At 41.3% G+C, this 16093-nt stretch overlaps 1 protein-coding gene across 15 annotated transcripts in view; it reads right to left on the bottom strand.

Moving 5' to 3' along the window:
* The window catches only part of EBF1 (EBF transcription factor 1), a 393004-nt gene that overhangs the window by 14585 nt on the left and 362326 nt on the right, over positions 1–16093 (bottom strand). For all 15 annotated transcript variants that reach the window (XM_072824327.1, XM_072824319.1, XM_072824323.1 and 12 more), the window contains 3 exons: positions 2480–2545; positions 1314–1491; positions 461–640 (listed from right to left, as the gene is read on the bottom strand). In XM_072824327.1, the coding sequence (XP_072680428.1) occupies positions 461–640; positions 1314–1491; positions 2480–2545 (424 nt within the window). The remainder of the gene's footprint in view (positions 1–460; positions 641–1313; positions 1492–2479; positions 2546–16093) is intronic.

Below are 16093 nucleotides of genomic sequence, written 5' to 3'. Positions count from 1 at the left end.
TGTGGGCCAGACATTAAGGCAAGCTCATTCCATACATTATTTTATCAAAGTCTCACAACAACTGGTTGGGGTGGGTGTTAGTTCTCCTCCCCATTTTACAGATGAGCAAACTGAGGCTTGGAGGGAGAGAACTTGCACCAGGCCAAGTTCCAGTCGGGAACTGGTAGGGAGCAGGAGTCAAAGCCATCTCCACTCTGACTCGAAGCTTGGGTTCCGGCGATGACATCCTACCGCTCTTTAGGCTTTTAGCAAAGTTCTGAAGACCAGGGAGACTTTAGGATGGGGAAGGTGAGCAAGGGAGGGCACAGATTTCTGCAGAAGACAAATGTCACCTTCAGTCGCATCCCCTGGTGGGGGCCCTGAGGCTGAGGAGACCTGCACAGTGGGGCCACACGCCGGCCACAGGGCCAGCTCTTGGGGCAAAAGCATGCGGAAAGGCAGGACCCACATCTCTACTTACTGGCATAGGGCGAGTTGGCAGCTGAGCCATTGAGGAAAGTTGGGGAGCCGCCCAAGTTGGACATGGCAGCCGTGCCGTATCCGTTCATGCTCGTGCTCACGGAGTTATAGTTGGTCTGCTGCGGGGTGGTGCTCGGCACGTACCCGTGCGGTGACACGCTGCTGGAGTTGCGGGTGAAACCTGAGCGATGGGGGCAAAACCAGGGGTGAGGGCGGCAATCCAGGAAGGCTGAGGGAGAGCAAGGTCTCCGTTTCTTGTCCCGCCGCGGCAGCCCAGAGGGAAGGGGTTGGGTGATTCATGTGCGTGGGTTGGTGGCGCTAGCTCTGTGATTAAAATGGGAAGCGAGCAAAACACACATTTCTTAGGAGATCATAAATACTTAGCAGGGCCGTGAGAAGTGGCAATGCAGGACCTATAAATTATCATTTTGGAGCAGAAATAAATCCCAATCTAAGAGATGTACCCTGGAGTTAACAGGTTCCTATTCCCTGGGCGAGGATGATGTGCTTTGGCCCCTCAGAACTTTAATTCCAACCCTCTTTGCGATCTGTCATTCGTGCTTTATGGGGAAAAGTCAAATGGAGAGATGGCTAAGTGCATGCATCCCTTCTAGCCTCTGAGACCACACGGCAGGGCGTGATAGCTCTAAACCAAATTCCACAGCAATATTTGATACACGCAAACTAGGAAATCTCCCCATTTGGAAAGAAAAAAAAAAAAACCCTGTTTTTCAATAAAAACTGTTTTGTGCCAAATATATGGTGATGGGGGGGTGGGCGGTACGGGGCTGTGTGGAGAAGCCTGAGGTTGGGAAGAGGCAGGGAAATAGGGAGGGAGGAAACAGGCTCCTGACCCTGATTGGTGGCCTGCGATGCTTCGGAGACATTGACAGCCAGTTGTCCACTGAAGGAATTCACGCCCATCATCCCTGCGTGGACCGAGGTGTTAGTGAGGGCCGGGAGCTGGCTGTGGTTGCGAGGGACACTGTACAGGGCCTCTGCGATGTCAGCTGCTCTCTTCAGAATAATTTCCTGCAAAGTAAAAGGAATACCCCTTTTAGCCACCCCTAGCCATACGCCCAGGAAAACCATCTTTTCCAGTGTTTATTATCTGCCAGGCACGGTGCTCAGGGCTTTCAGTGGTTTAACTGCGTTAACTTCTGCAACCTCTCAGCAAACCTGGGACAAGTCTTATCACCATTGGGCACATATCACAAATAGGGGAACTGAGGCTCAGAGAGACACGAGAGCTCACTTAAAGACAGTCACCTAATTAAGTACAGAGCTGGGCCACATAACCTTGTTCGTCTGGCTTTGAAGGGTCATTGTCTTAGCCATCCCTCACTGCATATGACAGCAGCCTGGGGTCTCCCTTTGCTGCCAGTAACACACAGGAGCACTGGTGTTCTACACACACACACACACACACACACACACACACACACACACAGGCTGCAGCTCATCTCCCCTGCTAAAGTTAAAGGCAGGTTGTAGATGACTACCTGCGTCCCCGATTATCAGTGGAATTGAGTCCCTTGGACACTGATTCAAGTGACACAGAAAAAGGAGTGAATGGTCGCTCAGACTCATAGTTTCCAGAGCAATCTGAATCATATACATAGAGTTGCTCTGTGAATAGGAGCAGACAATTCTATTCAGGCCTTATTATACGTTTTAGGAGAAGAAATCCAACCCCCCTTTTCGTCCTAAATTTGCTTGAAAACCTGAGAGGAATGAAGTAAAACATCAGTAACTCTCTTCCTCAATTAGGAAGTCCATTCCCACGGAAGATTCATTTTAAATAGAGTACCTTTTCTCGTAAGGAAAATGATTTCATACCAAAGATAATAAAAGATTTACAAAATAAGAGAGAAGAACTGAATAGCCTGACATGGCCGGATGACACTGAACTCATGCAAGTGGCTTTCATATTTTTCATCTTTTTTCAGCACAATAAGGAATCCAAGATCGTCAATGGAATGTGGAAGCCCACACCGGTTCGAGAGCCAGTAATGCTCACCTGGTTGTTGTGTGGCATCCCATACAGCGCCTCCACCAGGTCTGCGGCCCTTTTGAGGATTACTTCCTGTCAAGAGAAAAGCAGACACAATCCTCCAGTGAAGGCCAGTTGTTATCTTTTCACAAGATCACGTTCCAGTTCCCCCTGGCCATGCTTTGCTAACGCACTGCTTTAGAGGCAGTAGCTTGGGGAACCCCAGAATGGTGTTAAATCGCCAATTTATCCCTGTTCACATACACACTTAATTGAGTCAAAAGGTGAGCATCATTGGCACTGCAAGATAAAATACATCACTCAATAGTCTGCCATAGGCACGATAAAGCACTCATATGTTTATTGCTGAATACAATTGCGAGGTCATTTACTAGATTACTACAATCGATGTCATTCAGTGCATGTTATGAATCCTTAAGATGTGTTTATTTAGTACTTAATTGCTTATTCCAGGAACCATGACCTTATCAGACAGGTCATTTTCGAGGGATTTCCAATCAATCTTTGGCTACTAGAAGCATGTAGCATTAAACTTCTTTTGTTTATCTCCCTTGTGTGGCAGAGCCATGATATAAGGGAGTGATGGAGTAAATCCACATTTCTGAGGCAATGTGCTGTTTGTCAGAGGCTCTTACAAAAGGATTCTCCTGCCCCCGGAAGCACCAATTTTCATGACTGGCAGAGTCTGTTTCTTTTATAGCAATTCTTTGCTATTTCAGTATTGTTTGTCATTTTTCACATTTGTTCATTCATTCTCATCCTAGATATATGCCCTGCTTTTCATTCCAGTTGAAGAAAAAAAAATGTCTCCCTCTTTTCATTTAGGTAGGCTTCCATTTTTAGCTTGCATGCTTATTTCTAATAAATAGTGCACTCTACAAAAGTGTGTGTGGTGGTAATTTTTTCCTTCAACTAAAAGAAGTCGTTCTCTCTTCATTCTGCCCTAATTGTCTGCCCTAACTGGAAGAGGAAGAGGAAAGTTAAGCTTGTAAAATGGAGGCTTATCAGAGAATCAAACATAAAGGTATGGCATGATTATCAGAGGTGATTTGTAAAAAGATACCTTTATAATATTTTTTTTTTTTTTTGCTGTGGGTAAAGTTGCAAAAAGAAGTTTAACTTTAAATATTTTACACAATAGATTTCTGCATGGAGAAGCAGTGCTATTCGATTTTCGTATACTGTAGACGCTGATCAGAAAATAGGGATGTAATTACATTCATTTTGCTGTCACCATAGCCTCTTCAAAAATCCTTGAACAACTCTTGAAATGACAAGCTTTTAGATACATATTAGCATTTTTCAATTTTAAATTTTCTATAATATAAGATAAAATAGTTGTCATACTGCAATAACTACTTATGACATATATAATGTCCTAAATTCAAAAATGAGAGAGAGGGGTTTTCAGTTCTCAATAAACATTTATGCTTGCCTTAAGTTGCTAAACCCCATTTATAAAACAGTTCAGTTATTTTTCATATAAGGAGTGAAAAGCATTATATAATCAATGGAGTTTGAATCAATACATCTGAAATAATTTCTTTATTTTTTAAATGCAAGCTACAAGATAATTTACCACTTTTTGTTTGCAGTATTGTCTGACCACAGCAGTTAATAATTTACTATGGTATGGTCACACTAAACCCTATCCCCATATCAAATTCGGCCTGTGCTGCTTTCACTAAAACCTCATGGCTTTATCTGGCTCTTAGGAAAGATTAAAACAAAATAGGATCAAGTTAGTTTATTTACTAAGATTTGACTTCTCTGGGTCTACATTCATTTATATCTCCAAATAAATATTTATGCCAGTGTTTGGGTTTGGCAGAGAAGGTATTTTTCTTTCTTTTCATTTTAGGAAGACAACAAGCCTCCTGTTTGTCAAAGGCAAGATGAGGTGCAGTTGGAAGCTGCACTTGTGAATTTCAGTCTTGGAACACCATCTTTGAAGACTCTGAGCAGTGCTTATTTTAATTAATTTCACAGAACCAGGGAGGAGGGAAGTTCAAAATAAGCTCCAAGATCTTTGAAGTTTTCATAAATCTGAAAAAAATCCAACTACCACTATATGCTATACATTTTATTCTCATAATTCTCATATATTTTTGACGATAAAGTTTTCCAATGACACAATCCAATTGTTTCTTTTTCTGCTTGTTCAATACTCAGAGCTCTAACCACCATTAATCCTTTGAAAATGAAACATGTGAATCTTGCTTCATAAAGTTACATCCTTCTTCCATCCAAGGAGCTAGGTCATGCTTTCCCACTAGGCACATCGCCATAGGTGGGTCTGTAGCCCAGCATCACTTCAGACCAGCAGTCTTGTGGTGAGTGAACCTGGATTTCTTGTCCTGAGAGTGATTTCCTTAAATGATATCTTGCCCACTTAAAAATGTCCTTTACTGCAGTATCAACTTTGGGGTTTAAGGGACAGCCCACATTTGATTCAGTTTTGCCAGTGTGATTCAGCTTCTATTAGTTATTTCTGCAAATGGGAAGGGAAAAGGAAATTTCTGGGTCCTCTATGAGTTAGTGCAACGGACCTGGAAGGTGCTTGGATTTTGGTGACCAGAAAATTGCTCTCACCTCCATGTCATTATGCTCCCAGTGAACTAGCCCCCAAGCGTGTTTGTGTTGGGGATCTAATATATTGCCTTTCAATCAGAGCTGAGAGCCACTGAACACACAGACAGAACATGACGAGCAGGTCAGGAAAGCAATAAAGATTTTACAGAGCTGTCCAAGGTGCTAAATTTACTCAATAATGGGTTTGGCACCATAGTGTTAACCTCTCATTTACTACCAGTTTGAGGGACTAAATTGAAGTAGCTGACTTCATTTACCTTGAAATGTATATTTTATGACATTATGTAAGTAGATTGAAAGGGCACTGCAGTTTTAACAATTTAAAGGCTAAAGCATGTTTAAGATGAAACTTGAATATTTATTGTATATTGCACTTAAAGTATATAGAATGTTAAAATGTATTGATTAAATTTGTAAAAGGCATTATAAAAATGACAGGTAGTATAAAAGATGTATGCCTTTTAAAATCAAATTGATAGTGTATGCTATCTCTTCTGTGGTCACAAGTGTAATTTTTTCGCAGTTTTATATGATAATTTGAAAAATCTGTAATTTCACATTAGGAAATGATTGAGCCTGGGATGTTAAAAAAAAAAGAAAGAAAGAAAGAAAGAAAGAAATTTCCCATAAGGGGAAGAACTGGATGTTTAATATAATCTTTTGTCTCTGAAATTGTTCCTAAAGTCTTATTTTTTGTGGCATTAGAAGGGAGTATAGTATAAGGATTCTTCCATGCTAATATACAATTTTAATATTTCTGAAAAGAAAGAGCACTTGACTAGTACTAATATCTAATTTTTCAAGGCATTTATTTGTCAGGAGAGATTTTCTCTTCTTTTCATAATGTTTAAAACATCTCCCTGTTTGCAGTTTAAAAGATGAAGGCAGAGATTAGATTCTTCTAAGATAATTAATCCTATCCTTAGATTAAAAAATATCCCAGTAGGGAATAAAGAAGACAAATACTAGTATCCTAAATATTGAAAAGCCCCAGAGTCTCCTTATAAGGCTAATGCTTGTTTTCCAATCTACATCCTGAGTCAGTATTTTTATTTTCATGCCCCTGGATCTCCTCTCTTAAAGAGGCAAAAAAATTTTTACTCTTTAAAAACAACAACTTTCACCAATCTATTTTCTCTCATAGTTAAAACCTTGTTTCCCCTATCCTGTTATGACCATTGGCTGATAATAATGTGAGTGAGGTTCTGCAAAGAAAAAAGGGGATAAGCTATATAGATTCTACAGGAACACTGGGGAAACCCAACTCCAAGAGAAACAGTTCAAGGCTAATTGTTATAGGTTTTTACTTATGTTTCAGAGCCTTTATAATAAAGATGTTGAATGGACTAGAAATAAGGAAGGAAGATTCATCTGTACTTTCTATGTTGCAACCCCATCAATTAACAAATTATGTTTGAGCTTCTTGTTGCCCCAGCAGTCAACAAACTGGTATTACTCTCCAGCACTTTTCAAGGCATATTATCTACTTAGAATTAAGGTACAGGGATCAATGGGCATTACAGAAGATTCTCCCTATCATCTGGTCCTACCCTCTCTATCCAATCTCCTCTCCCTACACATCTGAAGAATGGCTCTCTATTCTTGTCTAGCTAGTCCTCTCTAGCCTAGAAGCAAAATGTTGGCTCTTTCCCATCTCCAGGCCTTCATTCCTTTCACCTTTTCTTTATTTGGAATGCTGGCTTCAATCTGTGCCCATTTATAATGCCTTCTCATCCTCCAAAGCCTGGTGATAAAGGTGGTGATGATGGTTTGCTTAATGATAAAAATTACTGTCATTTGTGGAAAGTGGAACATTAACTCATCAGTCTTCACAGAGAGCCTCTTACGGTGCTGTCCACACCACCGTTTTGGCAGATGAGGAAACTAAGAACTCAGAGAGGTCAGCCAACTTTCCCTGTGTCCACACAACTGACCACTGCCTAACTCAAGTGTTAGACATCACAGCCCAAGCTCTTGAGAATGACACTGTTCTATCAGAACGAATTCCCCTTCACCACAGCTTCTAATCTCTCTCATTCCTCTGAGAACAGTGCTGACTGTCCCATCCAGCACAGCACAGCACAGCAGTAGATGGCTGTGGGATCATTTTGCTCTGGCTTTAACTATGTAAGTCTTCACTCTCTGTAAAGACTGTAGGCCCTTTGAGGCCATGAATATTTGATCACTTCTCTAAGCCCCTAGCACAATGTCCAGAAAAGCACAGGCCTTGAGAAATTTTCATTGAAAAGTTTATTCTAAGATGGTTTCTGATTTTTAAAAGTACATGCTTGATTTATATGATGAAATGACAAAGGCATATATTTGTCCTGGTTTATAAAAGCAGAAGACTTAAATTTGGTGTTCCATTTGGCTCCAGACCTTTTAATCCAATATATAAATTCCCCAAGGTCAAGTCTTGCTCACTGTGGGGGTTTTTTATGCCACCTTTTTTTCTTTTATGAATTTGCTCTTTTAGTCCTGCTGGCTTGTGCTTACATTTTAATTTTGTGATTAATATAATGAATCATGTTGGGTACAGACATTATCTCAAGTTATAGGCTGCTAGCAACATGAGGTTGGTCCTGATGTACATCAGCTTTTTATTAACTGTACTCTTAGACCCTTAGAAATACTTAGGTATTTGTACAGTCTTGGGAGCCAGGCATATAATGTCTGATATGCAGATATGGGTAATTCATCTTTCCTTTGGGTTCATGACAGTAGAATCTCTGGGGACTTTTCCCCTTCCACGTGAATCTTCTCTTTCAGTGTCTGCCCTCAAATGTGTAGGCAATAAGCTCATATTCACTGGTCATCTCTAGCCTTCTAGATTGTCTAACTGTCCAATTTGGAGTCCATTTATAAACCTAGTTCAGTGTTTTGAGTGATTCAAACCAAAATCAGCAGAGGATATGAACTGAACTTTCCTTCTTTCAGAGCAACTCATAAAGCCAGAGGAATGCCCCTTTACCAACCCAACATTAATTTTAAATTTCTGCATCAGATTTGAATCTCTGGGAACCCCCCCCATAAAATTAAAGCCCAAGGATACTTCAGCAATTTAGGAGGACAATCTTTGCTTGGCTTTATGCTCGCTCAGGCGGGAAGTGTTTTGCAGGATATAGAAGAAAACAGAGGCTAAACTGCAACTTCAAGTTGACTTGGGTGGTTTCTGAGAAAGAACAATAACTTTCTGTCACTGCACATTTGCCTGATACCCATCTATCACCAATCTGCTTTGCTCTATCAGGGGATTCAAGAGGCAATGGGCCCGAATATCAGCAACATTAAATGAAGTGGAGTGGTACGATCACTCCTGGTTTAGAAGAGATAAGCACCCATCAATGGAATCAGCATGAATTTCATGTGCCTCCTCGCTCCAGAGTTTATCAAAGGGTCCAGATTTTGAACAGCATACCCAGCTCACTAGCCTCTGAGTTCTAGCTCTTTCCCTGCTTCCTTCTGAAAGTCTGGGTGACACGGCTGATCAGAACACCTGAAAGCTGAAAACCTAATTGGAAGTTCCTTGCAGCCCATTTCCCGCAGAGCTAGACACACAAAACAATAAATACTAGTTGTATCAAGAGGCGATATATGTGGAAGATGGTTTTACATCCCGAAGTCCTTCATGTTTATTCAGCCAAATGGAAAATTCTACAATGGCGGACTCTGCATTATAAAAAGTCATATAATGAGGGCTGGAGGGAAGGAGTAAAACAAACCAAAATAATACTTGAGTGCTCTTTAGTTTCCAGTCCTCTGAGACATTCCTCAAATTCTTCATTTTTCTGGTAATATGAATTCTTGAAAGAGAACTGACCGCAGATCATTAGGAACCTTTAGTGTCACATTTGAAGCGCTCTTTACTCAGAAGCCCTATGACTGAGAGGAGTCACTTACATTTAGCATGGATGTAATTAAACATGTTTCTGTTGAAAGGGGCATTCTCATTATGGCTAAGGACCACTTTAGAGTAAATTGAAATGGAAAGGAGGAGCATACATGAGGTGTAGGTAGCAAGTGGTTATTTCTAGGGAGGCATAAAATGCCAAATGTGTAACGATTATATTTTACAACCTTGCATTCTAAAGACTTCATAGTATTTTATTATATAAGAAGCTTTAGCTGAAGCTTACTGAATGTTTTAGCACACACTGTCCATAGCCTTTAAAGAAAAATAAAAGTCAAGCCACAATTAAAATCTGCAGAAATTTCCAGAACAAAGGAATTAAATGATCCAAAGGGTCTACTGCTATTAATACAAGAGGCATTGGAGGCATTCTAGTCCAGTCTAAAGAAAATGTGGGGGGACTTCTGAGCCTCCTCTAATTTTAAAGTTGATTTTATGTTCAGATTAGATGAGAGCCCTCTCTTTCTTCTCAAACATATTATTATGTACCATCAGGCCACGTGGCTAGAGGCACACCAGAAAGCTGTGCCTTTGTTGCAAACATGGTATAGAAGGCTTCTGAATCACATGAAATTAAAGTAGGTTGTAAGCTAAGGCAGCTGTATCAACGTAAGACATACTAACTTACATGATTGACTTTTACAGTGGAAAGCAAAAGGCTGTTTTCAAGCAGCCGTTATTGCCTCAATGGAAAAAAAAATCAATGAAAGTGAAATGAACAAGAGATTTTGTCTGAGTTGCAGTTAATACCACTGAAGAGCTATGGATAATAAAAGGTCAACAAATAAATTAGCCAGAGTGTTATGAAATGAATGATTTGGCTTATAATTTTATTGAGTGAAAATTGTTCGCTGCCTATTAGACCAGGTAATTTTTATCTGGTGCCCCAATTCCTGTTCCGTAAGCAATAATATAGTTGTAAGAGCTGTCGGTTCGATCGTGTGACCTCTGAGAAGCTGGCTAGGACAGCTGACTACTATGATGGATAACTAAGGTTGGTCTCCACAAGGTGCCAAACCTCCCTTCCCTCCTGCAAGGGGATCTCATAAAAGAAACATTACAGCTTGATTCATTTTACCAAAATGTTCGACTTTTCAAGTGTCAGCAGTTAAGTATAAATTGTGAAACCAGGTATTCCTGAGAAGAGTTATGACAATGGCTTTCCTCCCTCTTTTTGGTCTCCTGGCATTCTCTTCTAAATGGTGTCATGGTAATTGGTGAATGGGAGCCTGGGGTGCTTCCCGCCACAAATACAGTGAAAAATGGTGTCTGCACCCTTGTGAATATGACCTGCTTGGAGGTACAGAGCTGAACTTGGTAACCTCTGGCCGGCTCTTCTTATTCCAATTCATTGTACTGGTTTAAGACCGACGCTCTGGGTTAGGTCCTGCTGAGTGGCCTTGGAAATCGACTTTCTGATCAGGATAAAAGTCTCTGCTTAAAGAGAAGGCTATGGACAGAGGTGCCTTTTTCAGGGGTAGGTTGTAAAGTCAGCACATGAAACAAAAACTGCCTACAGTCAAAATTACCCTTGAAAATCTTTTAAGTCGCCAAGGCCTGGGCTCTTAGAAATACAAAAGCCGAAAATTAACTACTTCTGTTTCTCTTTGTCTTTGGATTGTGGCTTCCTTTTCCCTAGGGCAAAGCAGAATAAATATCTGGCCTGAAAGTAAAAGGACCACTGAGTAAACATAGAAATTTACTGCCATACCTGTGTATGTGTACGTCTCCATCTATGTCTAGGTGTTTGGTGTGTGTGTATACAAATGTACATGTATATTTATATTTTGGGACAAGTATGTATAGTTAAACTTGAGTAAGTGATATGTGCATGCTGGAACTCTGTTGTACTTTAAGGATTATCAAAGGGAGGCAAAAATATAGTTTGCTTTGCTTCTTAAATTGTTGAACATCATCAGTTATGATACGCACCTCCAGATGAACGATATCTGTAAATTCCCAAAGCTTTACAGATGGTCCTGAGTATAACTGCAATTAAAATCCACTGCCTCGAGACTGCTGGGGCTGTTCTTATTACTCTGATGCTTAATTGAAGTGTAACTTAAGGCTGAAGACCTACCTCCTAGTGTCTCTGTTTCTAAGAATTCAGTCCAAGAGGAGGATTTTGGATGGTGGGGAAATAGCCATGAGTAGCCCCTTGTTCCTCCTGTGACTTCTCCCTGAACTAAGCAGTGATTACATTCAATGCCCCAGTCCACAGGGTGTGATGTCAAGTAGGATAAACGTGGTCACCCTCCTCGAGAGCTCAGTGCTAAAGAACTCGAAAGAGGTTCCAGAATTCAGCTGATATTACATGTCCCGATGACAATGAATCTGCTCCAAAGAGAAAAAGAATTATCTCCCATGTTTATATGTGCATGTTTTTAATTCACACTGCCAGCTGCCACTTTTGCTTGGCTCAGCCTTTTTGGAGCGAACTTCAGTCCATGCTACCATTTCCCTCTTCCTCCACTGCATCCCCCCATACCTTTCCCCATCCAGCCCTGGCCAAGCTTGAGGAATTTTTTAGGATTGGATTGCAAAATGGCCTTTTTTCCTTAAAATTCTTTTTTCTTAATTCTAGGAGGCAGTGCTTAGGGATCCTTGCTCTGGGGTTCAATATAGCTGGCTCAAATACCTGCTCCGGCACTTGCTACCATTGTAAATGAGTGCCTCTGTTTCTTCATCTGTAAAGCAGAGTTAATGCCAGCATCTGGCTCAGTGGACATATAGTTAGTGCTTTACTGAGCAATAGCAAGCCCTAATATTGATAACCTTCACTTGTTTTCCAGAAAACTTTGGCAAATTATTTGCATTCTTAGAGTCCATGTGCAGTATGCGCCTTGAGTGCTATTTGAGATACAGTCCTATTTACAAGACACTGAAAGATTCTGAACAGATTAACAGTGAGGAAGTCTGATGAGGCAGACAGCCTGCATTTACTGGCTGCATAAGCTTGAGTAGATTACTTGGCCTCTCTGAGCCTTGATGTCCTCATCTCTAAAATGGGCCTGATACAATAATGATCAGCAGAGTAATTGACCAAAAATAAGTCGAAGGGAAAATCATAGTTCTTGTGAGGATCATGGGCTTTTTAAAATGAAGCCACAATTTTCCTCCCCTCAAAAATGCATCCTCCTAACCCCCACACACGATTCTACATTCAATCACAGGGGTGCACAAAAAGAGGCTAAACTCCCCTGATACAAGAAGCATAAGTAGAGGGCACACCAAGCCTCTAAATCGAGCACATTATCAAAATAGGCTGTGGAATTTGCCTATAAGGTTTCTGGCAGATAGAGGGGAGAGAAGAGGAAAAGGGGCTGCATTCCAGAGTGCAGTCTTCTCTTTTGACAAGAGAATGCAGAGACAAAGTGTTTCTTGTGTTCAAACCCAAGTGTGCTTTTTCTAAAAGTTCAATATACCATATGATTTGCTTTTGTTTCCGTATTTTTGTTTGAGTAGAGTCATTTGGGTTCCTGAATATAATGCTAATAGAGTTTCCTCAAATGACAAAAATAAATGAATGCCCAAGGTGAGAGGGTGGCCAGTGTCACAGTGTGGGAGATAAAGATGAAAGGTTTTTCTTTACCCTTTTCTGAAACCCTTACTCATCCCCCTTTCTGCTAACAGGCAATGTGGTTATGCAAAGATTTCTTATTTGTATTTTCACTGATGCAACTGCAGGTTTTGAATCATGGATAGTCTTTGCATAAAGACTAAAACAATAAAAGCATAATTAGAATGCATTGTATACAGCCGACTCCAGTTATATTTTGCCCCAGCACTGTATTTATGATAAATCACTAAACACGAACGCTCTTTAGGGAGGGTGATTTTGGGTCTTGTCTCTCCATTGAGCAAAAACAGTGCCTGTGACTAGAGTCTGAATTTCAATTCTGCAAGTGTACAGTTGAACTGAATAATATTTGGCACAATGCAATGCACAACTGAGCCACTAAATGGCTGATTTACTAAATTATTATTAGATGAGGCCTTGCTGTTCCAAATGAAAGTGCAGTCACTGTCTTCCTTCATGGTGTGTTCAAATTGTTCTGTGTTTAAATATTCAGCATGAGGCTAATGTGAACTGATGAACTGAGACTATAAACATTCACTTTCAATACAGATAGAGCGACAGAGATGCAACATATCATGTGGCCTGCGGAGGTGAAAATGATTTATATTTAAGGATGTTGCTGCCTGTTTCCATTACTTCAAGGTACTCTTAATTAGCATGGTGTTGGAAATGACTAATTCCCATGTACAGGAAGAGCAGACTCATGGACGATGAGATTTTTTCACATGCCAATGAAGGAGAAGCTTCCATAAAAGATCTGCTGTCTGTGTAGTCTAGAATTTTGAATTTTATCTGTGGCAGGCTGCATAGCTCCAGCAGAGTTAACAGGTCTGCTGGAAGAACTGTTTTTTGACATTTGAGGTTTTGTTTTGTTTTGTTTTTTCCCTAGACCCTCCCAAAGGGTATCTATAGTCTATCCTTGGAACCATCCATTCCTCAGCAATTCACACCCCTTATGATCCAGGTCTACTTTACAGCCACCCCGGCAGCTCTCCCCACCTCACTGGCTTCTTTACTGACACCTGCTGGAATGAAGAACAACCCTTTGCTCCTTGGAAGAATATAACCCTCCTTCCCCCCTCCCCTTTGGGGGCAGTTATAGGCAAGCACTTAAAATACTGTGATCACTTACAGTAGATTAGAATTTTTTATTGGTGCCGTGTTGCCATAACAACATGAAGACAGCAGATGACTTAAGCTAAGCTTGCAAAGCAAAAGGCTGCTCATCTGGCAGTTAAAATGAATACAGTTCATTTCACAAGTTTCCCATATGGACTCTTAGTGTATGGTAATGAGGAGACCATATGGTGAGAGAAAATGCACTGAGAACAATTGGGTTCCACTGGCTGAGTGGGAAGTTGGGAGGGAAAACCCGGGTGAGAGATTCTGGTGTGTGTGCTCTCTGGGTTCAAGGTTTGCTTGAGGTTGGTTTTGGGTTTTGTTTGGGATGGTTGTTTTCCATAGGGGCTTCGCATTTCTTAATCCGCTCCTTAATATGTCGGCTGTGCAAAATGACAAACATCTTGCAAATTTTGCAATATCATTCATCACAAACTGTCAGCAGTGTTTGCAAATCTGACTTGCAAGATCTTTTAAATGTGTTGTTCTTAAAAGGCAACAGTACTAAGTTTTTAGACAAAGTGCAGGAAAATTTAAGCACTTCTGACAAGCAGAAACATTAACAGTAATCATTTTAAAAACACTCGCATCTTTTGCCTGCATGTTTAGCTGTAAATAATGCTAGAATGTATAAAAGCTTTAAAGTAAAAATGTAATAAATACTTTTTATTATGTTTCATAAAGGATAAAAAAAATGCCGGGAGCCATGCAAATGCGTTATCTATACATGTGAACGTATAGAGATGGATGGCTCCCACTCTCCGATGGCTCCCACTCTCCTTTCTACTAGCCAGATTGGAGACCTGGGAGGACAGCTTGAAAAAGGCTCTGAAGTCAATTCTGTACTATACATGCTTCATAAAAGATGAATATAAATGCATTAGTTAGACACGGTGAGCTAAATTAGAAGGTCAGGCAGGGCTGGGAGGGCTGAAAAATCACACAACCAATGAGTGTAATTACTCTTTTTTTAAGTCTATTAAGTGGTGTTGTTCTATCAAGGCTCAGGGGTATAGGACATGAAGAACAAGATAAAGTAATGTGTATTTATTACTCCCACTGGATCAATTTACCAGATATTTTCAGCTCCATAAAGCAAAATACACAAATGCCGCCTTTGTTACTTTTCTCAAACTGCTTTATTTTTTTTCTCTAAAAGAGGGATTGGCTCTTGCAGAAAAAAAAAAAAAAAAAAGTTTGCCCCATGGAGGTCCCCAAGCCAACCCCTCTCAGTAGGGGGATGAGAGAAAGCTGGCAAGAGTTTAAGTAGGGTAGGAGTGAGGTGGAGGCAAGGGGTGGGGGGGGAGGAGCTGTCACCTCAAGACAGAATGATTCGGGTTTCCAGATCTGAAGGAAAAGTGGGACCATGGCGCCGCAGTACCAGTGAGGTCATCAAGCCTGAGGCCTCACCTTTTGGTTTCCCCCTGAGCTGGCTGTGAAGTCACTGCAAGTCACCAGCCCTCTGGAACCCTGACTCTTGTGGAACAGGGAGCACCCACCTTGCAGGGACTGGAGTCGGAAGTCATGCTGGACCCCAGAGGGGCCTCCTTGCATAAATGATCTCACTAATGCCCAACAGCAACACTGCAGGGCCACGGCAAGAAGAAGGAGAAACAGAGGCTGGAGAGGCTGAGTCACTGCACAGAGCAGTGGATCTGGTTTTCAAACTCCATGTCTGAACTCAGGGCTCACTCTCTAGGCCTCTGTACTCTCCGAATACCTAGATAAAGCAGTGCCAGGGGCACTATTGGTGTGAAGTCAGGCAGCCTGCTCCCTGGGACTCACTGCGGACACATGGGGTGCCGGTGAGTCTCACCAACTCTCCCCGCCTTTGTGCCAATGCTCGCTGACCACTCAGGAAGACAACTGGTAAACTGAGAGGGGCTGGAGACACCTCTGGCCTTCAAAATGGAGACAACTCCTCGTTCTGTGTTTCTGCATTGCATTACGCATGCCAGAGTCTCAAAGACTCTGACTGACCACGATCCCCATCCCCTCACCTCTACACTATATGCGAAGTCAACCTTCACCCCAAAGTCGGTCACATGTTCCTCACCCTCCTGCCAGGATCCAGAGAGGGAAGAAAGTCTGTATGAAACAGGACAGAATGTTTCCATTTAAAATTTTAACCCACCCCTCTCCCTGTGCACATGAAAAAGGAAACCCAAAGACACCTGGGCTGAGGATAATTATGGTATTTTAGATCTGTGCATACGGCCACTATCACTAATGGTGATTTCAGGGACAAAATGATTTATGGAGAAGGATTCAGCTTGCTCCCATTTTCTCATTTGGTAAATGGGAATGATGTCTGCTTTCCCAACTTTTTCCTAAGACGGGCTCCAATAAAACAAAGCATGTACAAGTTCTTTGAAAAAGCACCAGCCGGTATACAAAGGCATATTATTATGGAAAGCTG

This window comes from Canis lupus, chromosome 4, assembly GCF_048164855.1.
Source record: "Canis lupus baileyi chromosome 4, mCanLup2.hap1, whole genome shotgun sequence".
Classification (NCBI taxonomy): Eukaryota; Metazoa; Chordata; class Mammalia; order Carnivora; family Canidae; genus Canis; species Canis lupus.
The sequence above is the reverse complement of the archived record's forward strand: the minus strand, read 5'-3'. Positions and strand labels throughout refer to the sequence as shown.